This window comes from Eriocheir sinensis, chromosome 18, assembly GCF_024679095.1.
Source record: "Eriocheir sinensis breed Jianghai 21 chromosome 18, ASM2467909v1, whole genome shotgun sequence".
Taxonomy (NCBI): domain Eukaryota; kingdom Metazoa; phylum Arthropoda; class Malacostraca; order Decapoda; family Varunidae; genus Eriocheir; species Eriocheir sinensis.
The window spans coordinates 13,457,483-13,482,556 of record NC_066526.1 but is presented as its reverse complement, the minus strand read 5'-3'; the positions used below and the strand labels follow the sequence as shown (position 1 = coordinate 13,482,556).

At 42.3% G+C, this 25,074-nt stretch overlaps 2 protein-coding genes and 1 pseudogene across 9 annotated transcripts in view; 2 read left to right on the top strand and 1 right to left on the bottom strand.

Moving 5' to 3' along the window:
- The window catches only part of LOC127000332 (ras-related protein Rab-18-like), a 55,520-nt pseudogene extending 53,657 nt beyond the window's left edge, over window positions 1–1,863 (top strand).
- A 2,739-nt stretch (window positions 1,864–4,602) lies between these two features.
- The window catches only part of LOC127000331 (zinc transporter 2-like), a 48,697-nt gene continuing 28,225 nt past the window's right edge, over window positions 4,603–25,074 (bottom strand). The window contains exons 1-7 of one of the 2 annotated variants that reach the window (XM_050863928.1): window positions 11,795–12,192; window positions 10,309–10,461; window positions 9,184–9,346; window positions 8,624–8,777; window positions 7,585–7,825; window positions 5,565–5,805; window positions 4,603–4,755 (exon numbers count right to left, since the gene is read on the bottom strand). In XM_050863928.1, coding sequence (XP_050719885.1) covers window positions 4,610–4,755; window positions 5,565–5,805; window positions 7,585–7,825; window positions 8,624–8,777; window positions 9,184–9,346; window positions 10,309–10,461; window positions 11,795–12,151 — 1,455 coding nt within the window. In that variant the 5' untranslated portion in view covers window positions 12,152–12,192 and the 3' untranslated portion in view covers window positions 4,603–4,609. Of the gene's footprint in view, window positions 4,756–5,564; window positions 5,806–7,584; window positions 7,826–8,623; window positions 8,778–9,183; window positions 9,347–10,308; window positions 10,462–11,794; window positions 12,193–25,074 lie in introns of those variants that run through there. The other variant, XM_050863929.1, reaches the window with a different exon arrangement.
- The window catches only part of LOC127000329 (zinc transporter foi-like), a 62,591-nt gene continuing 52,634 nt past the window's right edge, over window positions 15,118–25,074 (top strand). For 5 of the 7 annotated variants that reach the window (XR_007753915.1, XR_007753917.1, XR_007753916.1 and 2 more), the window contains exon 1: window positions 15,118–15,183. The gene's annotated coding sequence lies outside the window, so the exon portion shown is untranslated. The remainder of the gene's footprint in view (window positions 15,184–25,074) is intronic. The other 2 variants (XM_050863927.1, XM_050863925.1) reach the window with 1 other exon arrangement.

The following is a 25,074-nucleotide window of genomic DNA, read 5'->3' as shown; positions in this document are numbered from 1 at the left end:
CTCTGTACCTTCAATAACCTGTAAAAGTGGTTCATAGAAACCTCAAGGGATGGGGTCTGGCTGACTGATATTGTAGGAACTGATCTCAAGGCAGTGGCCAAGGAAGGGAGAACTTGCAGTATGAGTGGTAAATCTTTCAAGAGAAGAACATCAAGACATCTCTGGAACTTGACTGAGCCCTCCAGTCACAAGCCCGTAAGCACTGCCACTTCCAATCCAAAGACTCAGCAACACATGGTGCCAACCAAGTGTCCTCTGTCTTGAGGAGGCATAACTTGAGGGTCCAGTGCTGTAGTACATAACAGTAACTCTTTCAACTGTGCCAGAGGCTGTTATTTGTTACTTTTCAAAACATGAGAAATTAGTCTGCTGGGAGAAAGAAAAACCTCTTTAGCCCAGAGGATTTTTTGGGCTTTTTTCACATCAGCAAGGGCACCAGGCACCACAGAATATATAGATGGGTTAAACTCAACAAAAGCTTTCTTGCTTTATAAAAAGTGGCATTCATTGCTTTGTGGTTTTTATTGGTTAATACGGATAAACTTTTTCTGGCTTTTAGTTTTCACAGGAGCAGCTTATTTATTGGGCTTTTCAGCTCCTGTTCTGCCTTTACCAAAAAAGGAATCTTATTTCCACAGATCATTCATACTCCAAGACTTTGGGAGAAAGAAGAAAAGCCAAAAGAAAATATCAAACTCAAAAATATACCTAAGAAAATAAGAAGCTTCTGCAGCAACTTTAACACAGGAAAGGCTGGATGAATGTAGATATGGAGACGGGACTATTAGAGCTTAGCTCGGGCCCTGTAGACTACAAGTAGGTAAATACACACACACATACCTTTCAGTAGCTGCACATAAGCCAGCTGCAACAGTAATGACATTTGGGTCCAGTAGGACTTTGTTATAAAAAAAAAGTATTTAAAAGATACCTTTTATTGTATGTTACTGATATATATATATATATATATATATATATATATATATATATATATATATATATATATATATATATATATATATATATATATATATATATATATATATATATATATATATATTTAATTTCCAACAGAAGTTACAATTAAAATAGAACTTTAAAATAAATAAGAGGTCCGAATCTTTTGACGTCACAGAAAATAATGTCCTCAAGTTCTTGAACAGGTTCATTTGTGGCAACTGTGTGTTATCTTTACTGGGTGATGTGCAGACACTCGGCCTGTTCCTGGCTACAGTAGTGAGTGGGATCAGTCACCGCCAGGCAGCTGGTGGTCCCACAGGCCCCGCCCTCTCCTTGGACCCATTGCTGATTGGCCATGGGGGTGGGGTGGGAAGAGGAGGTCAGCACTGCACCCAGTGCTGCCCTGGTCGGGACAGTTGGCTGGCAGTATGGTGAAGAAACTGGCCCAGAACTTGATTCTTTTGGTTAGGCAGAGTTTTCTGTGAACAGTATGAAGGTGACTCATCATGCACAGTTCACTCAGTAATAGAACCGTGTGTGGTGAGGCTGACAGTATAAATGCTACAGGAATGCATGTAACTAAGACTCCAAGTCAGGCATTGGTGCCACTTCTTGTCAGGGCTTACCACACATCATTGCAAGGCTGTGTAAGAATTGGTAAATATATCCTGGGAGTAAAACCTAATGGAAGACCCACTGTGTGTGTGTGTGTGTGTGTGTGTGTGTAAGCTTACATACAAGACTGGGGAAGAGCAGTTTTTCTGTTTCGGCCTAGCAAATTGTAAAGTATTGATTATTGTCCTAATAATATTCATCTAAGTGCATTCTGTTTACAATTTGCTCAATGGGTAACTTTGCTATATGCTCAAAAAATAAAGAAAGGCAAGGTAATGCCTCACAACACTCAGACGTTTTCTTCCTCAGTGCTCACTTTCCTATCCTTAGTTCTGTTTCTTAGCCGACTGACTACGGCTCACTCTCCTCACAGTGGAAGAACAGACTAACTCAACAATTCATGCATATATCCAGCGCCTGATGTCAAGACGTGTTGGCTAGTTTGTATGCACTTCTTATAATTATTCCTCACATCTGAAAGAAACTACTCTGGAAAATTAGGTGAGGTGTGAAAATGGACTTGTCAAAATAAGGATAGTTCATATATATATCACTATTTTCCAGGGAAGTTTTTTCCTGATATGAAAATGCCTAGAATGAAGCATGTAAATTTCCATATCTACTCCACACTGCAAGGAGCCAACTTTTCTCTCCAGTTCACAGGCAAGAACAAATTAATAACTAAAAACCTGGGGTATAAATCTCCCTGGTGAGCAGCTCCCTGCTGGACACTTGCAGCAACAGAACAGATAGTCTCTGAGAACAAGTTACCAGCTCATCTGACACGACACAACACGTCCCACAAGGCACGAGTGCTTGTCCTCGTGTTGCAGTCCAGCACCACATTCTAACTTTGACTAAACCATCACACAAGTATAAATTCAAGTGACAATGGAAGCACTTTGCCACACTGTGTACACTGTCTAGAAGCACCAAAACACATCCACTGAACTGAACAGAGCGTTGCCCTTGTGGTGACTCTCCGTTTCTCTTGAGAGCAGATTGTCGGTCAGTGAGTTTCGGTACAAAACTGGGGAACCTATTTTCAAAAGTTCATATATACATACATAAAGATATCTGCTGCTCACTGCCCCACAGAAGCCAATACTGGTTGATGAGGTGCAGTGTATCACAACCAGTGTATCAACTCACCTGGTTCACTAGGTAAGTTAAGAGAGGTTAGGGTGTGTGCGTCTGTTCATGTCTACCATTCCCTGTAGCAGTCAAGTCAGGAAAACAACTCGGGAGAACCAAGCCAAATCATTACACCCATTAAACAATTGTCAAAATCAAGGTCAGAATTCTTCATTTTGACTTCAATTTTTATGCTTCAACTTAATTTTCTGGTGTTTCTTTTTCCCTCTAATGTGAGTGCTAGTTGGAATGGTATGAACTGGAAAACGCACCCTTCTGAAAAAGCCTGACAGCTCTAATCTCTAGTGTCTCTAGGGAGAGCTACACATGATATCACAAAGTGTCCTTTAAAATACAACTTCTCCTCCCCCTCACCACTCCATTCACTTCACACAACAACACTATGGCTTCCTATCAAAAGTAACATTTACACTATGTACCCTAAAATTATATAAAAGTTCACAACTGTTAATACAAATCTGAAAAACAACAGACAAGGTAACCGAGCGATGGTCACCGTGCCCTCTTACTTCACTGGGAGGGGGGAGGATAAAATTCATATTCCTATTATAATTAGTGTTGCACATGGAACAATATTCAACTTCTCTAACACAACTACTCATAAAAATACTACTATAATGACAAAGATTGGTGACAAGACTCGCCACCAACACAACGCTGCCACCAGGACCTGTCCAGATCTGACTACAAGGCACAGCACAACACCCGCCCACTTCCAGACATGTCGCATTGCTCCTTTCACACCACAGATGAGTGGAGAATCGAAATGTAGACTGGGAATGAGAAACTTACAGCATCCCAACACTACAGACACTCACTTTGCTTCAGTCACTCCAAGAAACGAAGTGGAGAATGGAAATGAGAAAGTTACTGTATTCCAACACTACCAACGCCCACTTTCCTTCAGTCACTTCAAGAAACTAAGTGGAGAATGGAAATGAGAACGTAACTGTATCCCAACACTAGACACGCACTTTGCTTCAGCCACTAAGAACCCAAGTGGAAAATCAAAATGCAACCTGGAAATGAGTTAACTACTGTATGCTGACACTGCGGACACACACTTTGCTTCAGTCACTCCTAGAAGCTGAGCAAAGAATGAAAATACAGGCTGGGAATGGGAAACTTGCAGCATCCACTCACAAACACAAGAGCTCTCCGCACATTATCTAACACACCCTTTAAGAAATCGAGTTGAGAATGGAAATACAAACGGAATGGGAAGTTTACAGCATTCACTCATACAAACACACGAGCTCTCCACACACACACTAACACACTCGATGACACCCAATTCTACTCTTAAGAAACTAAATTGAAAATGGAAGAAAACTGGAAATGAGAAACACTATCCACTCACACAAACACGCCAGATGCCCTATCACACTCTAAGAAATCGAGTTGAGAATGGAAGAAAGCTGAGAATGAGAAACTTACAGTATTCACTCACACACACACACTCTAACACACTCAACGACGCCCAATCACACTAAGAAATCAAGTTGAGAATGAGAAACTTACAGCATTCACTCACACAAACACGCACTCTAACACACTCAACGACGCCCAATCACACTAAGAAATCAAGCTGAGAGTGAGAAACTTACAGCATTCACTCACACACACGAGAGCTCTCCACACCCTATCTAACACACTAAACAACACCCAATCACACTAAGAAATCAAACTGAGAATGAAAAACTGCTATCATACACACACACACACACAATGAGAGCCTTACACGCACAACTTCACACACTCAATGATGCACGATCGCATGCAGAAGCCTCAAAACTGGGCCTGGCTGTACACCTCTATAAAATACAGATAAAGGAACAGGTAAAGGTGGGACTCGCAAAGATGGCCAGGTACCTCTCTATCAAGTGAGCGGCTGACACTGGTGGCAGTTGTCCATGAGCAAAGGTTCGTAGCGCTCCACCTGTATCGTCGTGTGGAGGATTTGATGCCTCGACCGTATGACCCGTTGTGCATCCCTCAACACCACCTCGGGATCAGTGTTGGGGTCTGTGGAAAGAGGAGTCCATTCAGAGGGTTTTTGAGGCTTGAATCATACTGACCAGACATAAGGGACATATATAGGAAGAGGAGTCCATTTAGAGGTTTTCGAGGCTAAAAGAGGCTTGAATCATATTGACCAGACATAAAGGACATATATAGGAAGAGGAGTCCATTTAGAGGTTTTCGAGGCTAAAAGAGGCTTGAATCATATTGACCAGACATAAGGGACATCTCTATAGAAAGAGAAGTCCATTTAGAGGGTTTTCAAGGCTAAAAGAGGCTTGAATCATATTGACCAGACATAAGGGACATATATAGGAAGAGGAGTCCATTTAGAGGATTTTTGAGGCTAAAAGAGGCTTGAATCATATTGACCAGACATAAGGGACATCTCTATAGAAAGAGAAGTCCATTCAGAGGGTTTTTGAAGCTTGAAGAGGCTTGAATCATACTGACCAGACATAAGGGACATCTATATAGGAAGAGGAGTCCATTTAGAGGGTTTTTGAGGCTTGAAGAGGCTTGAATCATACTGACCAGACATAAGGGACATCTATATAGGAAGAAGAGTCCATTCAGAGGGTTTTTGAGCCTTGAATCATACTGACCAGACATAAGGGACATCTATATAGGAAGAAGAGTCCATTCAGAGGGTTTTTGAGGCTTGAAGAGGCTTGAATCATACTGACTAGAGACATAAAGGAGTGTTAGCATCTCGAGGAAGGAAAATCTGTTTAGAAGGTGTCTGGCCTCATGTAGCCTCCTAATATCCTTCTTCCTCCTCATGTGAGACAAAAAGCACCACTATCACCCACCAATGGCTAAATGCACCACACAGGCATTTTTGTCGAGGGTGAGCGCCCACACATGCAGGGAGTGGACCATCTTGACGCCCGGTAATGCTGTGAGGTGGGAGGACACCAGTGAGTAGTCTATCCCTGGCGGTGCTCCCTCCATTAGGACGTTAGCCAAATCCTTGAGGATCGGGACCGTTGTGAAGATGACGAGAAGCGAGAAGATAAAGGTGCAGATGGGATCGGCGATTTTGTACTGCGGCTGAAAGGAGAAACGGTGTGAGTGGTGTGTGTGGTGTTAGTCTGAAGTGTAAAGGGAGTGAGTGGAGGTGTGTGGTGTTAAGTCTTGAGTGGAAAGGGAGTGAGTGGTGTTAGTCTGAAGTGTAAAGGGAGTGAGTGGTGTTAGTCTGAAGTGTAAAGGGAGTGAGTGGTGTTAGTCTGAAGTGTAAAGGGAGTGAGTGGTGTTAGTCTGAAGTGTAAAGGGAGTGAGTGGTGTTAGTCTGAAGTGTAAAGGGAGTGAGTGGCGTTAGTCTGAAGTGTAAAGGGAGTGAGTGGCTCTGTGGTGTTAGTCTGAAGTGTAAAGGGAGTGAGTGGTGTTAGTCTGAAGTGTAAAGGGAGTGAGTGGTGTTAGTCTGAAGTGTAAAGGGAGTGAGTGGTGTTAGTCTGAAGTGTAAAGGGAGTGAGTGGTGTTAGTCTGAAGTGTAAAGGGAGTGAGTGGTGTTAGTCTGAAGTGTAAAGGGAGTGAGTGGTGTTAGTCTGAAGTGTAAAGTGAGTGAGTGGTGTTAGTCTTAAGTGTAAAGGAGTGAGTGGTGTTAGTCTCAAGTGTAAAGGAGTGAGTGTCTCTGTGGTGTTAGTCTGAAGTGTAAAGGGAGTGAGTGGTGTTAGTCTGAAGTGTAAAGGGAGTGAGTGGAGATAGTATGAAGTGTAATGGGAGTGAGTGGATTTATTCTGAATTTGAAAGGGAGTGAGTGGTGTTAGTCTGAAGTGTAAAGGGAGTGAGTGGTGTTAGTCTGAAGTGTAAAGGGAGTGAGTGGTGTTAGTCTGAAGTGTAAAGGGAGTGAGTGGTGTTAGTCTCAAGTGTAAAGGGAGTGAGTGGCTCTGTGGTGTTAGTCTCAAGTGTAAAGGGAGTGAGTGGCTCTGTGGTGTTAGTCTCAAGTGTAAAGGGAGTGAGTGGCTCTGTGGTGTTAGTCTCAAGTGGAAGAATAAGAATGGTGGCGAATGGTGACGTACGGTACCGGTCTAGAGGCGTGAGGTGTAGTTTATGAGTAACAGATAAGGGTAGGAGTAGAGACATCATAAAATATAAGAATAAAAAAGAAAATCAGTGAAAGGTTGTATCAAGATGGCTATTATTGATCTGAAAGTTGATAAGAGTAAAAGTAATGATTGAAAACTAAGACACGAAAGTTTGATAATATAGATTTGAATAAGACAAAGGAAGAAAAGAAAAAGATAACACGTTGCCTAATGTAAGCTATCCGAGACAAACCTAACCCAATCTAACCCACCTTACCTAACCTGAACCTAACCATTTCAACCTAATCGAACAGAGTGCAATCTTCACAGAAAACAAGATAGTAACATATAACAAAAGATAAAGGTTGTATGTAGATTAGTGTACCATAACCCAGTCTAATGTTTTCTCAACTACCTAAAAGTCCTAAACCTAACCAATAAAACTTAACCCGGTAGCAGCGACGGGCCAAATTTGTGGCTTTACCGCGTACCAGTGGCAGGCCAAATTTTTGCCATAATATAAATCCCCCCAAATAGATGATGCATAAACTGATCACAAATGCGTTTATATATTATGAAATGGTTTGTGTGAATGATGATTTTTTTTCTCATTTTCTCGTTTAGAGGGGCCTTTAAGAAACATGATCCCCGCAGCTACTGGGTTAAACAACATGATTCTCACATAAAGAGTAAAGGATGCCTATGGTCTAGTTTAAGCTAACCAAGATACACCTAACACAGCCTAACCCTCCTTACCCATCTTACCTAACTAATACAACCTAATCTAACACCACACAGTCCTCACATAAAACCGGATGATGTACGCTGCTATGAGGACCCCGACGCTCTGGATGAGGTCGCCCAGGACATGGATGAAAGCCGCCCGCACGTTGACGTTGTTCCCTGAACTCGGGTCCGGCTGTGCTTGGCCTGGGGTGGAGGTGACAGGCGGATGGTGCGTAGCTGCTCCGCCATGACTGTGCCCATGCCCGTGACTGTGCCCGTGACCATGACCTCCCTGACCAGCATGTAACGCAACACCCAGACTGAAAAGAGAGGTGTGAGGTATTATCCTGAGGAGTGCCAACAAGGAACAGTGCAGCAAGACATGGAGGTGTTAGAAATAGAGGAAGGATTAGCACTGGACCGAGCAAGATGGAGGAGGAGTAACGCAACACCCAGGCTGAAAGGAGAGGTGTTAGGTACTATCCCATGGAGTGCCAATAAGAAACAGACCAGCAAGACTTGGAGGTGTTAGAAATAGAGGAAGGATTAGCACTGGACCGAGCAAGAAGGTGGAGTATCACAAGTTCACAAGTTCAACCCCAAGAATGTGAATTAGTGCTAAGGTCAAATATGTCTCACGAAAGGTTACGCCACAGTAGGTATAAACTAACGCCTGATTTTTTAAAGGTCATATGAGTCTTTAGTAACAACAATATGCCTGGTTTGTTTTATTGGACCAGTATCTCAAGGAGTCGTGAGTTGTTTTCGCTGAATTATTCATATCACTTTCTATGACTCGAGTTTGCAATGTGTGACTTAACTCTGTGGAAATCCAACGCTTCCAGTTAATTCCATCCCAAAACTGGAATTAAGAAGCAAAACAAGCCACATAACTTGATAGATACTAGTACAACCTTTAAAAATCTATGAATCTAATTGGCTGCAGGGGAGCCTATTACATCCTTATCCCCTCAAGCTTTGAACACCTCTAGACAAAATGGGCAACACATGAATCCCCATCTGACAACCTCATTTTTACAGGACTCTGCTCCACACATCATCGCTGGTCTGAAAACAAACCAGGCTCCCAATACCAGGTCCCAGTGCGGCCCACTCACATAATATTCATGACAACGCCGACGGCGGCAACGATGATCATGGTATCGGCCTCAACCTCAAACTCCATGGTGATGACGCGCTGGATGGCGGCGTAGACGAGAATGCCAGTGATGACCCAGATGATCAACACACTCACCACCGCCCCGAGCACCTCTGCAAGTCAACAAAGACCTTAACGCCAAGACATGTGTTGGGAGAAGAGAGTTTACGATCGTCAAGCATATGGGAGACTTAGCCCATCCAACCCCATCAGGGAAAATAAGGATGTTAAACATTAAGAAGATGTGTAGTGATGTCTAAAAAAAATATGGTATGTGGAAAGTGTGTTTTTGTAGATGTTTTTGGCAGGGATGAATTAGAACAAGACTACCTATAATGCTAAGACAAGCACAGTAACGTATGAAGAAAATGTGGTGCGTGGAAAGTGTGAGTTTTTGTTTATGTTTTGGGCAGAGATGAACTAAAAGGTTATAGAAATTGAGGGACAGAAGATGAGAGAATATAGGTCACAAAAATAAATGGACAAGAAGTGGACAGGTCAGATAAAATTGTCCCTCACCTGCCCTGTAGTAGCCAAAGTTCATCTTCTTGGAGGCAGGTTGCATGGCAAGGTAGATGGCCACGATGGACACGATGAAGGAGGTCAGGTCGCTCAGCAGGTGGGCTGAGTCGGACATGATGGCAATGCTGTTGGCCAGGTAGCCGCCTACCGCCTCGCCAATCTGAGGAGTCAACAAGATGAGATGCCTTTCTGTTTATTTTTCTATTTCCTATTTTTTTTTTTACATCAAGGGCAAAAAAACAAAAAGAGGAACAACAAGGCCCTCTAGACGCTTCTCCGAACACACCAACATATCCAACTTTTTTTCTCCGAGCCCAAAACAGGAAAAGATGAGTGAAGTGATTAAAACAGAGAAATCTGGATCTGGATCTGGATATATGATGTGCAGGGCACCCGTTCAGGTGCATAACACGCATATTTGTTGGCTGTTGGGGGGACGGGGGAGCCGGATGTGCAGGGGAGGGAAGTGAATCAAGTGTAATTGTTAGTGTTGGTGTGTTGTGGTGACAAGTGATTGTGTATTTGTTTTCTGAATGAGTCTATTGTACCGCAGTCTAAAATCTGATGAGGGAGGTTGTTCCAGTCACATATGGTGCGTGGAAAGTATGAGTGCTTGTATGCATCAGTGTTAGTGTGATATGTTTGGTATTTTTGGATGTGTATGTTACGAGTATGTTGGCTGTTTGCGTTGTGTAAGTACGTATGTGGATCAATGTCAATGTGAGTGTTTGTGATCTTGTACATAAGTGTAAGTCTGTGTGCTTGTCTGCATATGTGAAGAGGGTCCATTTTTATCTGTTGTTTGATCCGTGTTATGATGCCAGGCGTTCGAGTGTAATTGTTTGTAATGAACCTAGCCGCCTAGGTGTTGATTTGTTCTAACCTATCAATGTTTCTGTGCGTGTAAGGATCCCACACCGTGGAGCAGTATTCCAGTGTTGGTCTCACAAGTGTGTCATAAGCTGTGTTTAACGTCAGGTGTGCAGTTATGTAAATTCCTCCTCAGGAACCCCAGCATTCTGGGCTGGGCTAGCCCATGAAGTGATTCAGAGCAATATAGGTCACAAAAAGAGGAAGTGGTCACCAACATATCCAGCTTTTTTCTCCAAGCCCAAGACTCACCAGGAAGACAGTTGTGAGGCAGCAGGCAACAGCAAGCTTGGTCATGGCACGCTTGGAAGCCTGGGTGCTGGACTGGGGCAAGTGGCAGTGGTCGGAGCTGAGGCTGGAGGTCCCAAGGGTACCCTGCCCAGCCTCCTGCTCGTCCTCCTCATCCTGTGAAAAAGACTCGTATGTAAAAACTACTCTTGGTTTTCAATATTGCGCTGGTCTTTAAAAAATCTAAGTAAAATTGGTCATTCTTCACAAACCCATGAAGCTCAAATTAAGTGATTTAAAACTCTAGTTATGCAAGCTCCATATTATCATTACAAATGTATTCAATTAGAACATAACATAGGAACATAAGAACATAGGGAGACTGCAAGAGGCCAAATGGCCTACACAGGGGAGCTCTAGAATCCCTCCCACTATCACCTGTCATCCTCGTCCATGTAGCTATCTAGTCTACTCTTAAAACAAGCTATTGTCCCTGCACTCACTATGTGACTGCTGAGTCTATTCCATTCCCCACCACCCTATTACTACACCAAAGTCTACCTATTTCTCTCCTAAATCTATACTTTTCTAATTTAAATCCATTATATACTGCGTGTCCTATCCTGCTGGCTAATTCTCAGTACCGTATATACTTTACTTATATCGCCTTTGTTGTAACCCTTGACCCATTTGAATACTTCTATCAGATCTCCCCAAACTCTTAGTCTTTCAAGTGAATGTAAGTTGGGATGTTTCAGCCTATCTTGATATGGGAGGTTCCTCAGCCCCTGATTAACAATTTTTTGCCATATCAAGTAAAATATTGTCAAGTAACATTTCCTTCTACCCACCCCTTTCACCTCAAGCCCACACTTGTCGTCACTCACACACGCTAAACAACTCAACAGCTTCATCTCTTGTGCTCACTGCCTGATCCAGGAAGCACCTATTACCTTGGAGCAGCCACAGCGCACCCTCCCAGTGCTTGTCCTGCTTCCTATGTTGCCATCACTTAAAAGTGTTGCCTTATCCTACAAAGTGATACTCTAACCACTGTTTACCCGAGCTGCTGAGCTATTGTTCACATATAATCAAAGATATGCTCAGTATCTTGTGCATGAGTGACTTGGGAGTGTGCTTAAGGGGGAAATGAAGTTAGAGCTTAACAAAACAGTTGGGTGACTGCCACAGACTGGTATGGAAATGCCTTTGCCATGATAAATCACTGTACATCACTAGAATAATTATGGAGGTAAATGCAAACCAGCCTGACTCGCTACAACACCACAGGCATGGTAACAACCCACACCCAGGGGCAATGAGAGAGAGAGAGAGAGAGAGAGAGAGAGAGAGAGAGAGAGAGAAAGGTAAAGTCACTTTTTATATAGACTACCCCACCCACCCCCATCCTAAGTTAGTGAGATCACCCACGCCCATGCCCCCCTCTCACCCACGCCCATGCCGCCTCTCACCCACGCAAACGCCCCCTCTCACCAACGCCCCCACTCACACGCAGAAGGGGCACATCGTCATCATCAAGCAGTGTTGGGGCACCGCCGTTCCTGCAGGCGTGGGCAGGGTCCGTGGGCGCCTCCACACGCAGATTGCTCCTCTCGTAGCTGGAAATACTAATACTGTCGTGGCCGCCGGAAATATACGAGCTGGAGAGGAAGCTGGCGGAGATGGTGCGACAGCGGGTGCAAAATGTCGGCTTCACGTCCTCCATCTGCTCGTCCAGGAGGTTGAGCCGCGGCGTGATGGCGTCCAGGATCTCGTCGTCCAGACCCCCCTCCATGGCGCCGTTCAGGGCCTCCCCCGAGTCCTCCAGAGCGGTGCTGGGGGCGAGGCCGTCCTTGGCGGGGTCCATGTTTACCCCCAGACTGGACCACCTGACTCACGACAACGTTGCCAGATCACGGACTTTCTTTCATTTCCTCTAACCTGCATAATGCGCAGGGCACCTTTCAGCAGCATAACACGCATAAACTAGCCTTTAATCCCGCCTTTATTATAATTTAAACTAGCAAGCAAACTGAACCCCGTATTTTCAAACATATCGGCGCCTTGGTTCATCTGCTAGAAAAGCCCCTCGAGTAGTTGTTGGAATTTTCATGGATTGTTTTGTGATCCTATCACTGATCGAGATCTGTCAAGGGAGCAGTGCCTTCTTCTTTACACCAAGGCTACTCAACTATTACGAGCAAAGGATAAGTTAGACCAGTCAAATGTATGCAGAAATCCGGATAAATATTAATTACAAATGACCCCATAGCAGGCTCCATCAGTCGAAAAATATAATTAGATAGCATGAAGGTCCTGGCGCTGGATTCTCGCAAGAGTATTTCCTGGACTGACTGTTGGCCCTACAGTACATCAGTCCGGGAAATAGGTACACTCGCGAAAATCCATCGCCTGGACCTTCACGTCATTTAGTTATATTTTTCGACTTCTGCAGGAGCCAGCTGCAACACTCAGAAGGTCCAGATTAAAGGTGGATGTGGACCGCGGGCCGCCAGGTGAGTACGTAGGCCTGTTCTGCACCATGAACGGAAAAATCACTCATGAAAACCCAGATTCTTCTCCGTGGCCTTGGAAAATATCGTCATGGGAGCCCGATACGTTGAAGAACATATGGACCCAGGGATTTTCTATTATTTCCGCTAAACTAGCCTTTGATCCCGCCACTATATTAACTTTTTCCTTATCTTTATGATTTAACTTAGCAAGAAAACTGTATGTGATAATGATTGGTTTTATTAGTGCGCCGATATCTCGTTAATTACCTCCACCAACTGCTCTTCTGCTGTCATATAATTATGTATTCTACTAACCTTCAAACCTCCCAAGAATACAAATATGACAACATAAGCAGTTCATCAAGCAGGAGGCGAGATATCAGCGCATTAATGAAACCAGTCTTGATTGGGTTCGATTGCTGGTTTTAAATGTTTGTGTTTATTTCAGTTACTTATGACCTTCGAAATATCCTGAGAATTAGTCTCAAATTTTTCTGTTCATTCACATACTTTACTTTTCAGTGGGATATAACCATATATCTTTCCTCATTATAATACACTATCGCATTTAAGGCCGTGTTCTTCAACATTTTGTATGCCCAAGCACACATATTTGACAAGGCTTTCGTAGGAGTTGTGGACATTTCCAGGGGTAGTTTTATGACCCTGGTGGCAGACCCTTCTTCTGTACCATGAACCTAAAATATAGCACTCATGAAAACCCGATTAATCTCCTTTTTCGCTTTGGGAACTAGCTTTCGTAGGAGTTATAGGAATTTCCAGGGTTAAATTGTGACCCTGGTGGCAGTTTGACTCTTCTTCTGTGCCATGAACCTAAAAGAACACTCATAAGAATCCCATTAATCTCCTTTTTGGCATTTGGAACAAGATTTCGTAGTTTTGGGCATTTCCAGGGGTAGTTTTAAGAGCCTGGTGACAATATGACCCTTCTTCTGTACCATGAATCTAAAAGAACACTCAGAAGAATCCCATTATTCTCATTTTTGGCTTTTAGAACAAGATTTAGTAGTTGTGGGCATATTTCCAGGGGTAGTTTTATGGTACCCTTGTGGCGGTATAACCCTTCTTCTGTACCATGAACCTAAAAGAGCACTCATAAGAATCCCATTAATATCCTTTTAGGCCCTTGAAAATAGTAGATGTGGAAGGCGAAAGCGTCTAAAAATACCGACCAAACGCAAAAAACTAGATTCAAAGTACGCGGGAAAATTTTTGAGCTGGCAACACTGACTACTAATAAACGATGCAAGAGTAGAAAGTCGAGTTTACAGCCGCTGACGCCATGTTAGCGATGCTCTTTTTTTCGGGGAAGATGAAGGCTAGGTTAAAAAGCATATACGTAGTGGATAAAGTACATACGTAATGGATAAATGAAGGTGATATAAAGGTTGATTTAGAGTAACATGGCGGATAAATTAAAATCAAAGTAGGGGAGCATTCAGTCGACAGTCACTTGTCATCTTGTTTTTCTCCCTTCCTTATTCTTCTCTCTCCTCCCTTCCTTCTTCCTCCCTCCTCCCCCTTCATCCTACCAGAATGTCGTACTCAGCCTCTTCTGTTATGATTTCCCACACAAAAACTGTCTTCTCCACCCCAATGACTGGCTTCATATACAATTATCGTTAAAATGGTTAATTAATGTTGTTCCTTGGCAATAGTTGTGCGTCAGAAACTGGTAAATAAGATGCTCTGAGTACGATAATCTGGCAACGGTGCTCCTCTTTCCTCCCCTCCTCCCCACCTTCAATCGATAGCAACCCTTCATAACACCTCTCAGCACCCTCCATGCTGCTTCATGTCCCTAAAATCCACCACTAACTCGATTTAATTGAAGAAAAGGTTAAAAATGGTGGAGAGAAGTGGAAATTAGACGAGAGAGGAGGAACTTGCGCACGCCTGTGTTGTAGGAATTCGCTCGCAACTGCAAAATAGCTCGCAGGGAGATGTTCAGCTTGCTTACTTACTCCATATTTCACTCACTGCTGTCGTTTACTTTGCCTGTTTCGGCTTCAATACACGGCAGAAACATCAGGGCGACACATTTAATCAAGAGAAGGCTTAATAACAAACGAATAGGGCAGATTTAAGACAGAATTACCCTCACGTTGATGTCCACTCAGTTCTTGCTGGTTAGGTCTAGTGGTCTGGTGTGTTGTTGTCTTGGCGGCAATATTAACCATTATAAAGATCATAGGCGGACAAAGAGGAACAAAATTAAGCGAATTAATATATTTTCCTGCCATGTATTCTCCAGTGCGCATGCGTAGTGGACAGCAGGGCGACTTATTTCAGCTGGGAGGTATTTCTCGCCACACCAGCCCAACCTCCATATTGGACTTGGGGCCTTGCACACGGCACTCAGGTAAGGAAGTCGCGGGTCTTTTGGATTTTACGGAGAAATTAAACGTGGTATTCCTATGACATGCTTACCGAGGGTGTCACCGGGTGGTTATCGAACTGGGGGCCGCGGGAGAAGGTGGGGAACCGTAGGGCAAGCATGAATTAGGGGGAAATTATTTGGTGAGGCGAGACGGAGTGTGAGATGAGGCGGCGAGGCGGTGTTTTAGCTGTTTTAAGGTCGTAAGGTGTTTTTTTAGTTTTATTTTCAGCTTATTTTTGCCTTTGTTTTGGTTTTAAGGCTGTGGTGGTGGTGAGAATGTGGTGGTGGTGGTGGTGATGGTGATGGTGTTATTGTTATCAAATTATTATTATTATTATTATTATTATTATTATTATTATTATTCCTACTTCTCATTTTCTTGTTTTTCCTTCCTCTTACTCTCTATCTCCTCTTCCTCCTCCTTCTCCTGTGTACTATTACCTATCATTGCTACTATCCTCCTCTTCCTCTTCTTCCTCCTCCTCCTCTGCGTGTGTTTTGGGATAGCTGTGAGGTGTTGGTCATTCATATGTTTGCTTATTTCTCTTTCTCGTCCCTCTGATCAGCTGTTGTTGGACATGATTTAAATAACTTGGGGGTCATGAACTCTAGGTTACTCGATGCCCGGGTGGTGGCGGCGGTTCGTAGCTAGTCTTATTTCCCTCTCTTATCTTCGTTTCTTTCCTCTCCTCCTCTATTATTTTCTCTTCCTCGCTGTTCCCTTCTTATGATCAGCTGACTTCCGTGGGGTCATGAACTCTGACGGTGATTGCTTGTTAGTTATATTTACTCGTGTTTTGGCGCCGATATCTCGTTTGCTACTTAATCAACTCCTCTTTTGTTGTCACATAAGTTTTCTTCTAACCTTCAAACCTTCCGGAAACCAGTACGTAAGGGTGTAGAGTTTAAAGCAACTGTGAAAATAGCCATGAAATATGTATGGGAACCCCTGAGGCCGCGGTCGGCGTCAACCCGTGGCCCAACGGCGCAGCTCGAAGCATGTCACACATTAATTTATCGTGATAAAATATAAATTTGACAAATCTAATGTATAACCTAACCTAACCTAACCTTAACTAATCTGGCCTGACATAACCTGACCTAACCTAATCTAACTTAGCCTGACCCAACCTAAACTAACCTAACCTGACCTTACTTAACCTAATCTGACCTAATGTGCCTTAACCTGCCCTAATGTAACCTGACCTGACTTACTGACCTAACCTGACCAAACAACCTAACCTGAGCTAGGTAATCTAACCTGAACTAACATGACCTGACCTAACCTGAACAGACCTGACCTGACCTTACTTGACCTAATCTAACCTAACCTGATCTAACAACCTGACCTGACCTAACAACCTGAACTACTTGACCTAACCTAACCTGACCTGATCTAATAACCTGACCTAACTTAACCTGAACTACTTGACCTAACCTAACCTGACCTGATCTGATAACCTGACCTAACTTAACCTGAACTACTTGACCTAACCTAAACTGATCTAATCTAACCTAACATAAAGGGGCTATTACACTGGGCAAATTTTCCATGGGTCTTCAGTCAAGCCACGATTTCCGCTGGCGTGGTTCTCCTATATCCGTGGTTTTCTGACGAGTCCACGATCTTCCAAAACTACGGTAGATTTCAACGAAGGACGACGGTATTACTCACCATCATCAGCAGAAGCAGTAACAAGAAACAAATGAGAACCACGCCATCGGAAATCGTGGTTTGACTGAATATCCACGGGTTTCATCGCCCGCTGACGCACATGTTCCCACACATTTCATGGCTATTTTCACAGTTGTGTTGATTTCTACACTCTTTTTTATTGATTTGTGAGAGGTTTAATAGTTGATTTAACACATATACCGGTACATTATGCGGTTGTTTTAGTAGGAAATGAGATAAGCGCGTTCATAAAACCAAACAACCGACGTAAATAACTTGGGGTTATGAATTCTGTATTATTATTATTATTATTATTATTATTATTATTATTATTATTATTATTATTATTATTATGATTATTGTTAGTGTTATTATTATTATTATTATTATTATTATTATTATTATGATTATTATTATGATTATTATTATGATTATTGTTAGTGTTATTATTATTATTATTATTATTATTATTATTATTATTATTATTATTATTATTATTATGAAATTATTCGTTTGATCCCTCCTCCTTGTTTTCTTGTTCTCCCTGTTCCACTCTGGTTTATTATGGGTGTCATTGTATTTTGGTGAGAGGTTGTAGCCCGTAGTTTTGATGTGTAGTTGAAGGAAAAGTTCGATGAATTAGTCATGTGTACTGTTCACGGAAAACCGTTACTGCTTACCCACTATTATCTAAACCTGTATACAGTGTGTCGGAATACTAGTGAGGATACGAGAGGAAGGAAAAATTAAGGGGAAATATTATGGTTATAGTCCGGCAAATTTTAAGTGGCGGCTCTGACGTAGACAGCCCGCTAGACCCTGTTGCCACATCTCCACCTGGCCTCGCACGCCGTGCCTCTCACACCCTTCTCTCTCTCTCTCTCTCTCTCTCTCTCTCTCTCTCTGTGTGTGTGTGTGTGTGTGTGTGTGTGTGTGTGTGTGTACGAGGAAGATAGAAAAGTGGGGGTGTACTCTCATTCGGGGAGTATATGGTGCACGACAATGCATAATAATAATAATAATAATAATAATAATAATAATAATAATAATAATAATAATAATAATAAACCTCTTTAACTTTACAAAATGCACCAAGACTCTTTACCCCTTGAGTGGTGTTGAAATAAGGTCAAAGTGTAATATTTTAATGTTCTTAGCGACCACTCCTTCACCACTCCCTGGCCATCCCCAGCGGAACCTCACCATTCACCTGGATGACTCACATCAGAATTTGCTTGACGGTCCTGGCATTCCATATACACGTACAGTCTCCATATTTTATCATAATTATGCCATATGACTGACATTGTATGGCATATGGCAGACACACACCAAAAAATGGCAGAAATGCGATAATTAAAGCAGGCAGAGCAACTGGCAACTGTGGTGTATTGGGTTGACTTGAGCTGACACCGTCGCGGTGGCAACGCTGCCAAGTGTTGTACAAATTTCTTTGTGTTCACTCACAGATAGAGAATCAGTCAATAAAAAAAACATATTTGTTTTTATACTAGAGTGAGAGAGAAAGAGAGAGACACGGGGAGAGAGAGAGAGAAGGATGTGAGAGACACGGTGTGCGAGGTCAGTTGGAGACATAGCACCAGTGTCTAGCGGGCTGTCTACGTCAGAGCCGCCACTTAAGATTTGCCGGACTTTTTTTTTTATAGTTGTGAGATTTTTGTCAACAGTGGACTCTCTCTCTCTCTCTCTCTCTCTCTCTCTCTCTCTCTCTCTCTCTCTCAACAACAGGATTTCATGGCCACGTTTTCGGAGAATGGGGCAAGTGGGCAAGTCATTCAACTACGCGTGACTCTATCTTATCTTACACCTCCCTTCCTCTCATTCTCTCTCACTCTCACCAGCATCCTCCCATGGCTTATCCGGTGCACATGGGTTCGAGTCCTAACGTTGGGGCATTTGATAGGCCGTTCAGTACATAGATAATTAGTATGTGCGTGTGTATAGAGAGTTGGATCCTCCGTCGCCTCTCGTTTGCTCTTCACTTTGTTTATAAATAGAGGCGAAAGATGCTGCAGCGGCGCCACGTGGTTTGATGATGACGATGATTATAGGGTGATTAGGTTTATCTAAGTTATGTTTATTATATCGTTTATACTACTACTACTACTACTACTATATGCTTCTGCTGTTATTATCACCACTAATCCTTCAATAATAGTCATGATAATAGTAATGAAGCTTTTCTGTTGACACATCAACTAAAAGAAGAATAAGAATTAACTTGGATGATCCGGTTTACATCCCTCGCTCTCCCTGTCTGCCTGTCTGTGTGTCTGGGTTAATTTAAGTGTATAATAGCGGGTGTAGGCGGGAGTGTAGGCGTTCAGCTTTCAGAGACATTAAAGCAACCCACTTGGAGCTGCCCCAAACTAGAGGGAGAGAGTGAGAGTGAGTGCAGGCTATATCGGGGGAATACGTACCACCTCTTCCTCTTCCTCCTCCTTTACGCCCTCCATTCGTACCGAGGAAGTAGACAGGAAGGAAATTTCAGGGGGAGAGTAAATGAAAAGCAGATAAGGAAATGAATTACGAGAGAAGGGAAAGAGGGAAGAAAGGGAAGATGAATGATAAGTCCGTCATTAGAGGAAATAGGAAGGAAGGGAATTTCAGGGGGAGAGTAAATGAAAAGCAGATAAGGAAATGAATTACGAAAGAAGGGAAAGAGGGAAGGAAAGGGAGATGAATGATGAAAAAGTCCGCCATTAGAGGAAGTAGGAAGGGAGGAAATCCAAAGGGAGAGAGTAAATGAATAGCAAATATGGGAAGGAACAGAAAGAAGGGGAAGAGGGAAGGAAGGGAAAGTATTACGAAGGAAGGGAAAGAGGGAAGGAAAGGGAGATGAATGATGAAAAAGTCCTCCATTAGAGGAAATAGGAAGGGAGGAAATTCAAAGGGAGAAAGTAAATGAATAGCAAATATGGAAAGGAACTGAAAAAGAAGGGGAAGAAGGAAGGAAGGGAAGGAAAATGTAAAGATGAAAATAAAGTTCCTCGGTACTCTTTCTTCCTCTTCTATACCGAGGAAATAAGGAAGAAGGAAATTTTAGAGGGAGAGTAATCAAGTATAGCAATTATGGAAAGGAACTGTTGAAGAAGTGGAAGAGGGAAGGAAGGACGGTAAGGAAGGATAGACACGGAACAAAGAAAAGAAAGTTTACAGTGTGGCGTAGAAGGGAAGAGGGAAGGAAGGTAGGTAAGGAAGGATAGACACGGAACAAAGAAAAGAAAGTTTACAGTGTGGCGTGAGAAATTTTAGGAGAGTAACGGATATAGAAAATGAAAGGAAAGGAAAGAGGAAAGAAAGTAAGGCAAAGGAAACCACTGAACGATGAAAAAAGAGAGTTGAGAGAATGGCGTGTGAAATTATCTTGCATGGCGATAATTCACGTTTCTTTATGTGATCCGTGGCCCAGAAACGCCCCGGGTCCGAACTATTAGTGTCAAATCCCATACTTTCAAAACTGGTCCGATGTAGAGGGCAGCACTCTACCTATAGACCATGTTTGGGCAAGAGACTAAACACTGATCTTCTAAACGTCTTACTAGTATTTATCACGTGGCTATTTTGGCTTTTAATTCAACATTTGGGGATGGAGTTAGTTCGAAGTGTTGGGTTTTCACAGATTTACATGTTCTCGTTCATCTTCCTCATACTCGTTATCATCTTCCGTTTATTTTCCTCTAGTGATTTCTTCCCCCTTCGTTTCATATTTTCCTTCTTCTTTTCCTTCTTCCTCTTTTCCATCACTTCTTCATTTGCCATTAATAACTTAACTTCTCTTGGTGCGACTTGGACGAGACAGCACGTTGACTTTTTTTTTTACAACAACAAAGGAGACAGCTCAAGGGCTCACCAAAAAAGGAAACAATAATAAAAAAAGCCCGCTACTCGCTGCTCCTAAAAAGAATCCAAGGAGGTGGCCGAAAGAGGGGTCAATTAAAAAGCAAATTCCGTCTCCGCTTTCCTGTTCTCCTTGTTCATATTCTTCTACTTCTTCATTTTCATCACCTTTCCTTCATCTTCCACTATTAATTCTCTCCGACTTAGATGAGATGATTAAAAAGCGAATTCCGTCTCCACTTTCCTGTTCTCCTTGTTCATATTCTTCTACTTCCTCATTTTCATCACCTTTCCTTCATCTTCCACTATTTATTCTCTCCGTATGACTTGGATGAGATGATTGAAAAGCGAATTCCGTCTTCACTTTCCTGTTCTCATTGTTCATATTCTTCTACTTCCTCATTTTCATCACCTTTCCTTCATCTTCCACTAGGTAATAATTCTCTCCGTATGACTTGGATGAGACAGCACGTAAATTGAAAAGCAAAGTCCGTATATAAGCTTGTATGCAAAATCTGACATTCTCTCCCATTTGCTCTCCTTCCGCGTTCTTTCCATTTATGTAAGATGCTGTTGACTTACATACTGTGCGTGTGCGTGGGTGGGGGGTGGGGGGAGGGTGACTCACTCCTGTCTAGCATCGGCCAAAGGGAGGAATGTAAGAGTTAATATTATGAGTCTTAATCCTCTTCTTATAGATTGAGCCTTGTTAGGTGTGGGATTGAAGCCTTTATAGTGAGAGAGTTAGGGCGTTTATTGAATATCTCGTGACCTCTGGAGTTGGGAAATAATGATGTAGTAATAGTAGTAGTAGTAGTAGTAGTTGTTGTTGTAGTAGTGAAAAATGAAATATTGTGGTAGTACGTAGTAGTTGCCGCAGAAGAAAAGTAGTAGTAGTAGTAGTAGTAGTAGTAGGGTAGTAGTAGTAGTAGTAGTAGTAGGAGAGAGAGAGAGAGAGAGAGAGAGAGAGAGAGAGAGAGAGAGAGAGAGAGAGAGAGAGAGAGAGAGAGAGAGAAAAACATTAAATATATATTTCCAAAATCAAGCGATATCTGCGTCATCTACTTTATAAAGGGCGACTCACGTCCGTCTGTGTGTCCTTTATAGACGTCCAAACGGTGATAGCTTCAGACGTAGGCTTTATATGTTTTTGAAGCGTACTATGCTCCCGAGTAATCGTGGCACATAATATTAGGACATTAATATACAATTTTTTGTTAATTAATAAAAAAAAAACTATCAAAAATGGTGCAAACGTTGGAACCATCGGCGTTTTCTGCCGGTGGGAGCATGACTACTGTGATAGTTATGATGACTACCCTCATAGCTGTGATGACTACTGTAATCACTGCATCAAGTCCTAGCCATCAAAGCTCCCAAACACTTGGAAGTGGACTATATAAAGGGTGACTCACCTTTTTTTTTATAGTGAAATAGTTTTTTTTATCATGTAAGAAATATGTTGTTTTCTGTGTCTTATTTCTTCCGGGCAGCGCCGGGTACTTCAGCTAGTGAATTATATATAGAAACACTTGCAGAACTTGTAAACATCTGTATGGTATTTCACAGCTGTATAATATACACCTCAACCTCCACCACCATCAACACAACCATAATCATCACCATCAAGTAACCTCAACATATCGGTAGTGACTTTCTGGTGGAGGTGGTGGTACATATGAGTACAAAGGAAGAGCAAACAGCAGCAGACCTTTTGGTCCTAACTAGGCTGCTTGTAGTTGGTACCATCTACTCTAATCAACGAGTCAGAGACACAGGACAGCAAAGGTGAAGGCTCCTCCCTTCCCACCAGGAAGAATACCTTGTAGTATAGAAAAACTACAATGGAATTTTATATGGATAGATGGAAGATCATACACGACAACTAAGCTAACACTACTTTCTGTTAAGACCGGAGGTAAATAGTGGACGTTCGGGTTAGCTTCTAAATATTTGTCTAGTCGGTTTTTGAACGTGCAAATAGTTTCGCTTTCGACGACGTTTTGAGGCAAACCATTCCATACATTGATGACACGGTTGAAGAAGAAGTGTTTTGATTCATTTGAGTTGATAACGCTTCCTCGTTATTTTGTATCCATTGTTTCTTGTTACACTTGATTGAGAGACTGTAAATAATCATGAACATTGTTATCGAATCCCTTGAACATTTGAAGCACTTCTATAAGGTCACCTCTTCGCCTGCGTTTTGATAAGCTGAATAAGTTTCCTTCTTTAAGTCTGTCTTCGTACGGTTTGTTTCGCAGTCCAGGGATCATTTTCGTGGCTCGACGCTGCACCCTCTCGAGTTTATCTATACCTTTTCTGTAATAGAGATACCAAGATGTGGGCGAACTAACGAATTGTACAGTGTCAATATTACTTTTTCTGATTTGTGTTCAAATGTACGACCAAAAATCCGATCAGTTTGTTGGCAGTTTTTACTACTTCTGTGCAATGTTGACTCGGTTTAAGATCGTTCGAAATTATTACTCCAAGATTTTTTTCTTTGCTGGCTTCAGAAGTCGCACTCCGTTAATTTGATAATGAATACGATCGTTGTTGATTCCGATATGCATAACGTTGTACTTTTCAATATTGAATTTCATTTGCCATGCTCGTGCCCAACTACTTAAACGTTCGAAATCAGCTTGGAAATGTTCTTTATCAATTGTCGTAGTGACTGCTGGCTATTTTTGTGTCGTCTGCAAATTTCGATATTTTACATGATAGCCCCTCGTCAGTGTCATATACGTACACTAAAAACAGAACAGGTCCCAACACCGACCCCTGTGGAACACGTCCGTCTGCATGTCCTTTACAGACGTCCAAACGGTGATAGCTACAGACGTAGGCTTTTTATGTTTTTGAAGCGTACTTTGCTCCCGAGTAATCGTGGCACATAATATTAGGACATTAATATACAATTTTTTGTTATTTAATAAAAAAAACTATAAAAAATGGTCCAAACGTTGGAACCATCGGCGTTTTCTGCCGGTGCGGAGCATGACTACTGTGATAGTTATGATGACTACCCTCATAGCTGTGATGACTACTGTAATCACTGCATCAAGTCCTAGCCATCATAGCTCCCAGACACTTGGAAGTGGACTATATAAAGGGCGACTCACTTTTTTTATTGTGAAATACAATTGTTTATCATATAAGAAATCAGTTGTTTTTCTGTCTTATTTCTTCCGGGCAGCGCCGGGTACGTCAGCTAGTATATTATATGTCATGCACAGATTACGAAGAACTGCGCACTGCCTCCACGCACTAATCCGTAACCTAAGCTGTTTTGAGCCACTACTAAGAAATAGAAGACTAACGCGTATCCTTAAATTAAATACATGCGCCGTAAAACAAGCGTTATCTTGGTTATAAAATGTAGGTCACAGAGAACGGGTCATATTAACTATTGCGGCGCCCAAGCACACATTTGACAAGGGCTTCGTAAGGTTTTGTTGGCATTTCCAGGAGTAGTTTTCAACCAATTCCCGGCACATGTACACAATTGACAAGGCTTTCGTAAGGTTTTGTTGACATTTCCAGGGGCAGTTTTCAACCAATTTTAGGCTTTCGTAAGGTTTTGTAGGCATTTCCAGGGGGAGTTTTCAACCAATTTTAGGCTTTCGTAAGGTTTTGTAGGCATTTCCAGGGTCAGTTTTCAACCAATTTTAGGCTTTCGTAAGGTTTTGTTGGCATTTCCAGGGTCAGTTTTCAACCAATTTTAGGCTTTCGTAAGGTTTTGTTGGCATTTCCAGGGTCAGTTTTCAACCAATTTTAGGCTTTCGTAAGGTTTTGTTGGCATTTCCAGGGGCAGTTTTCAACCAATTTTAGGTTTTCGTAAGGTTTTGTAGGCATTTCCAGGGGCAGTTTTCAACCAATTTTAGGCTTTCGTAAGGGTTTGTAGGCATTTCCAGGGGCAGTTTTCAACCAATTTTAGGCTTTCGTAAGGTTTTATAGGCATTTCCAGGGGCAGTTTTCAACCAATTTTAGGCTTTCGTAAGGTTTTGTAGGCATTTCCAGGGGCAGTTTTCAACCAATTTTAGGCTTTCGTAAGGTTTTATAGGCATTTCCAGGGGCAGTTTTCAACCAATTTTAGGCTTTCGTAAGGTTTTGTTGGCATTTCCAGGGGCAGTTTTATGAGCTTGGTGGTAATTTTCAACCAGATCGGCACCCAAGAACACATATGACAAGGCTTTCGTAGGGTTTTGTGGGTCTTTCCAGGGGTAGTTTTATGACCCTGGTGGTACGTAGCTCTTAACCATTTCGGCGCCGTAGACTTAAAAGAACACCGATTTTTACATTTCCAAAAGACACGAATTATCTGGATCAAG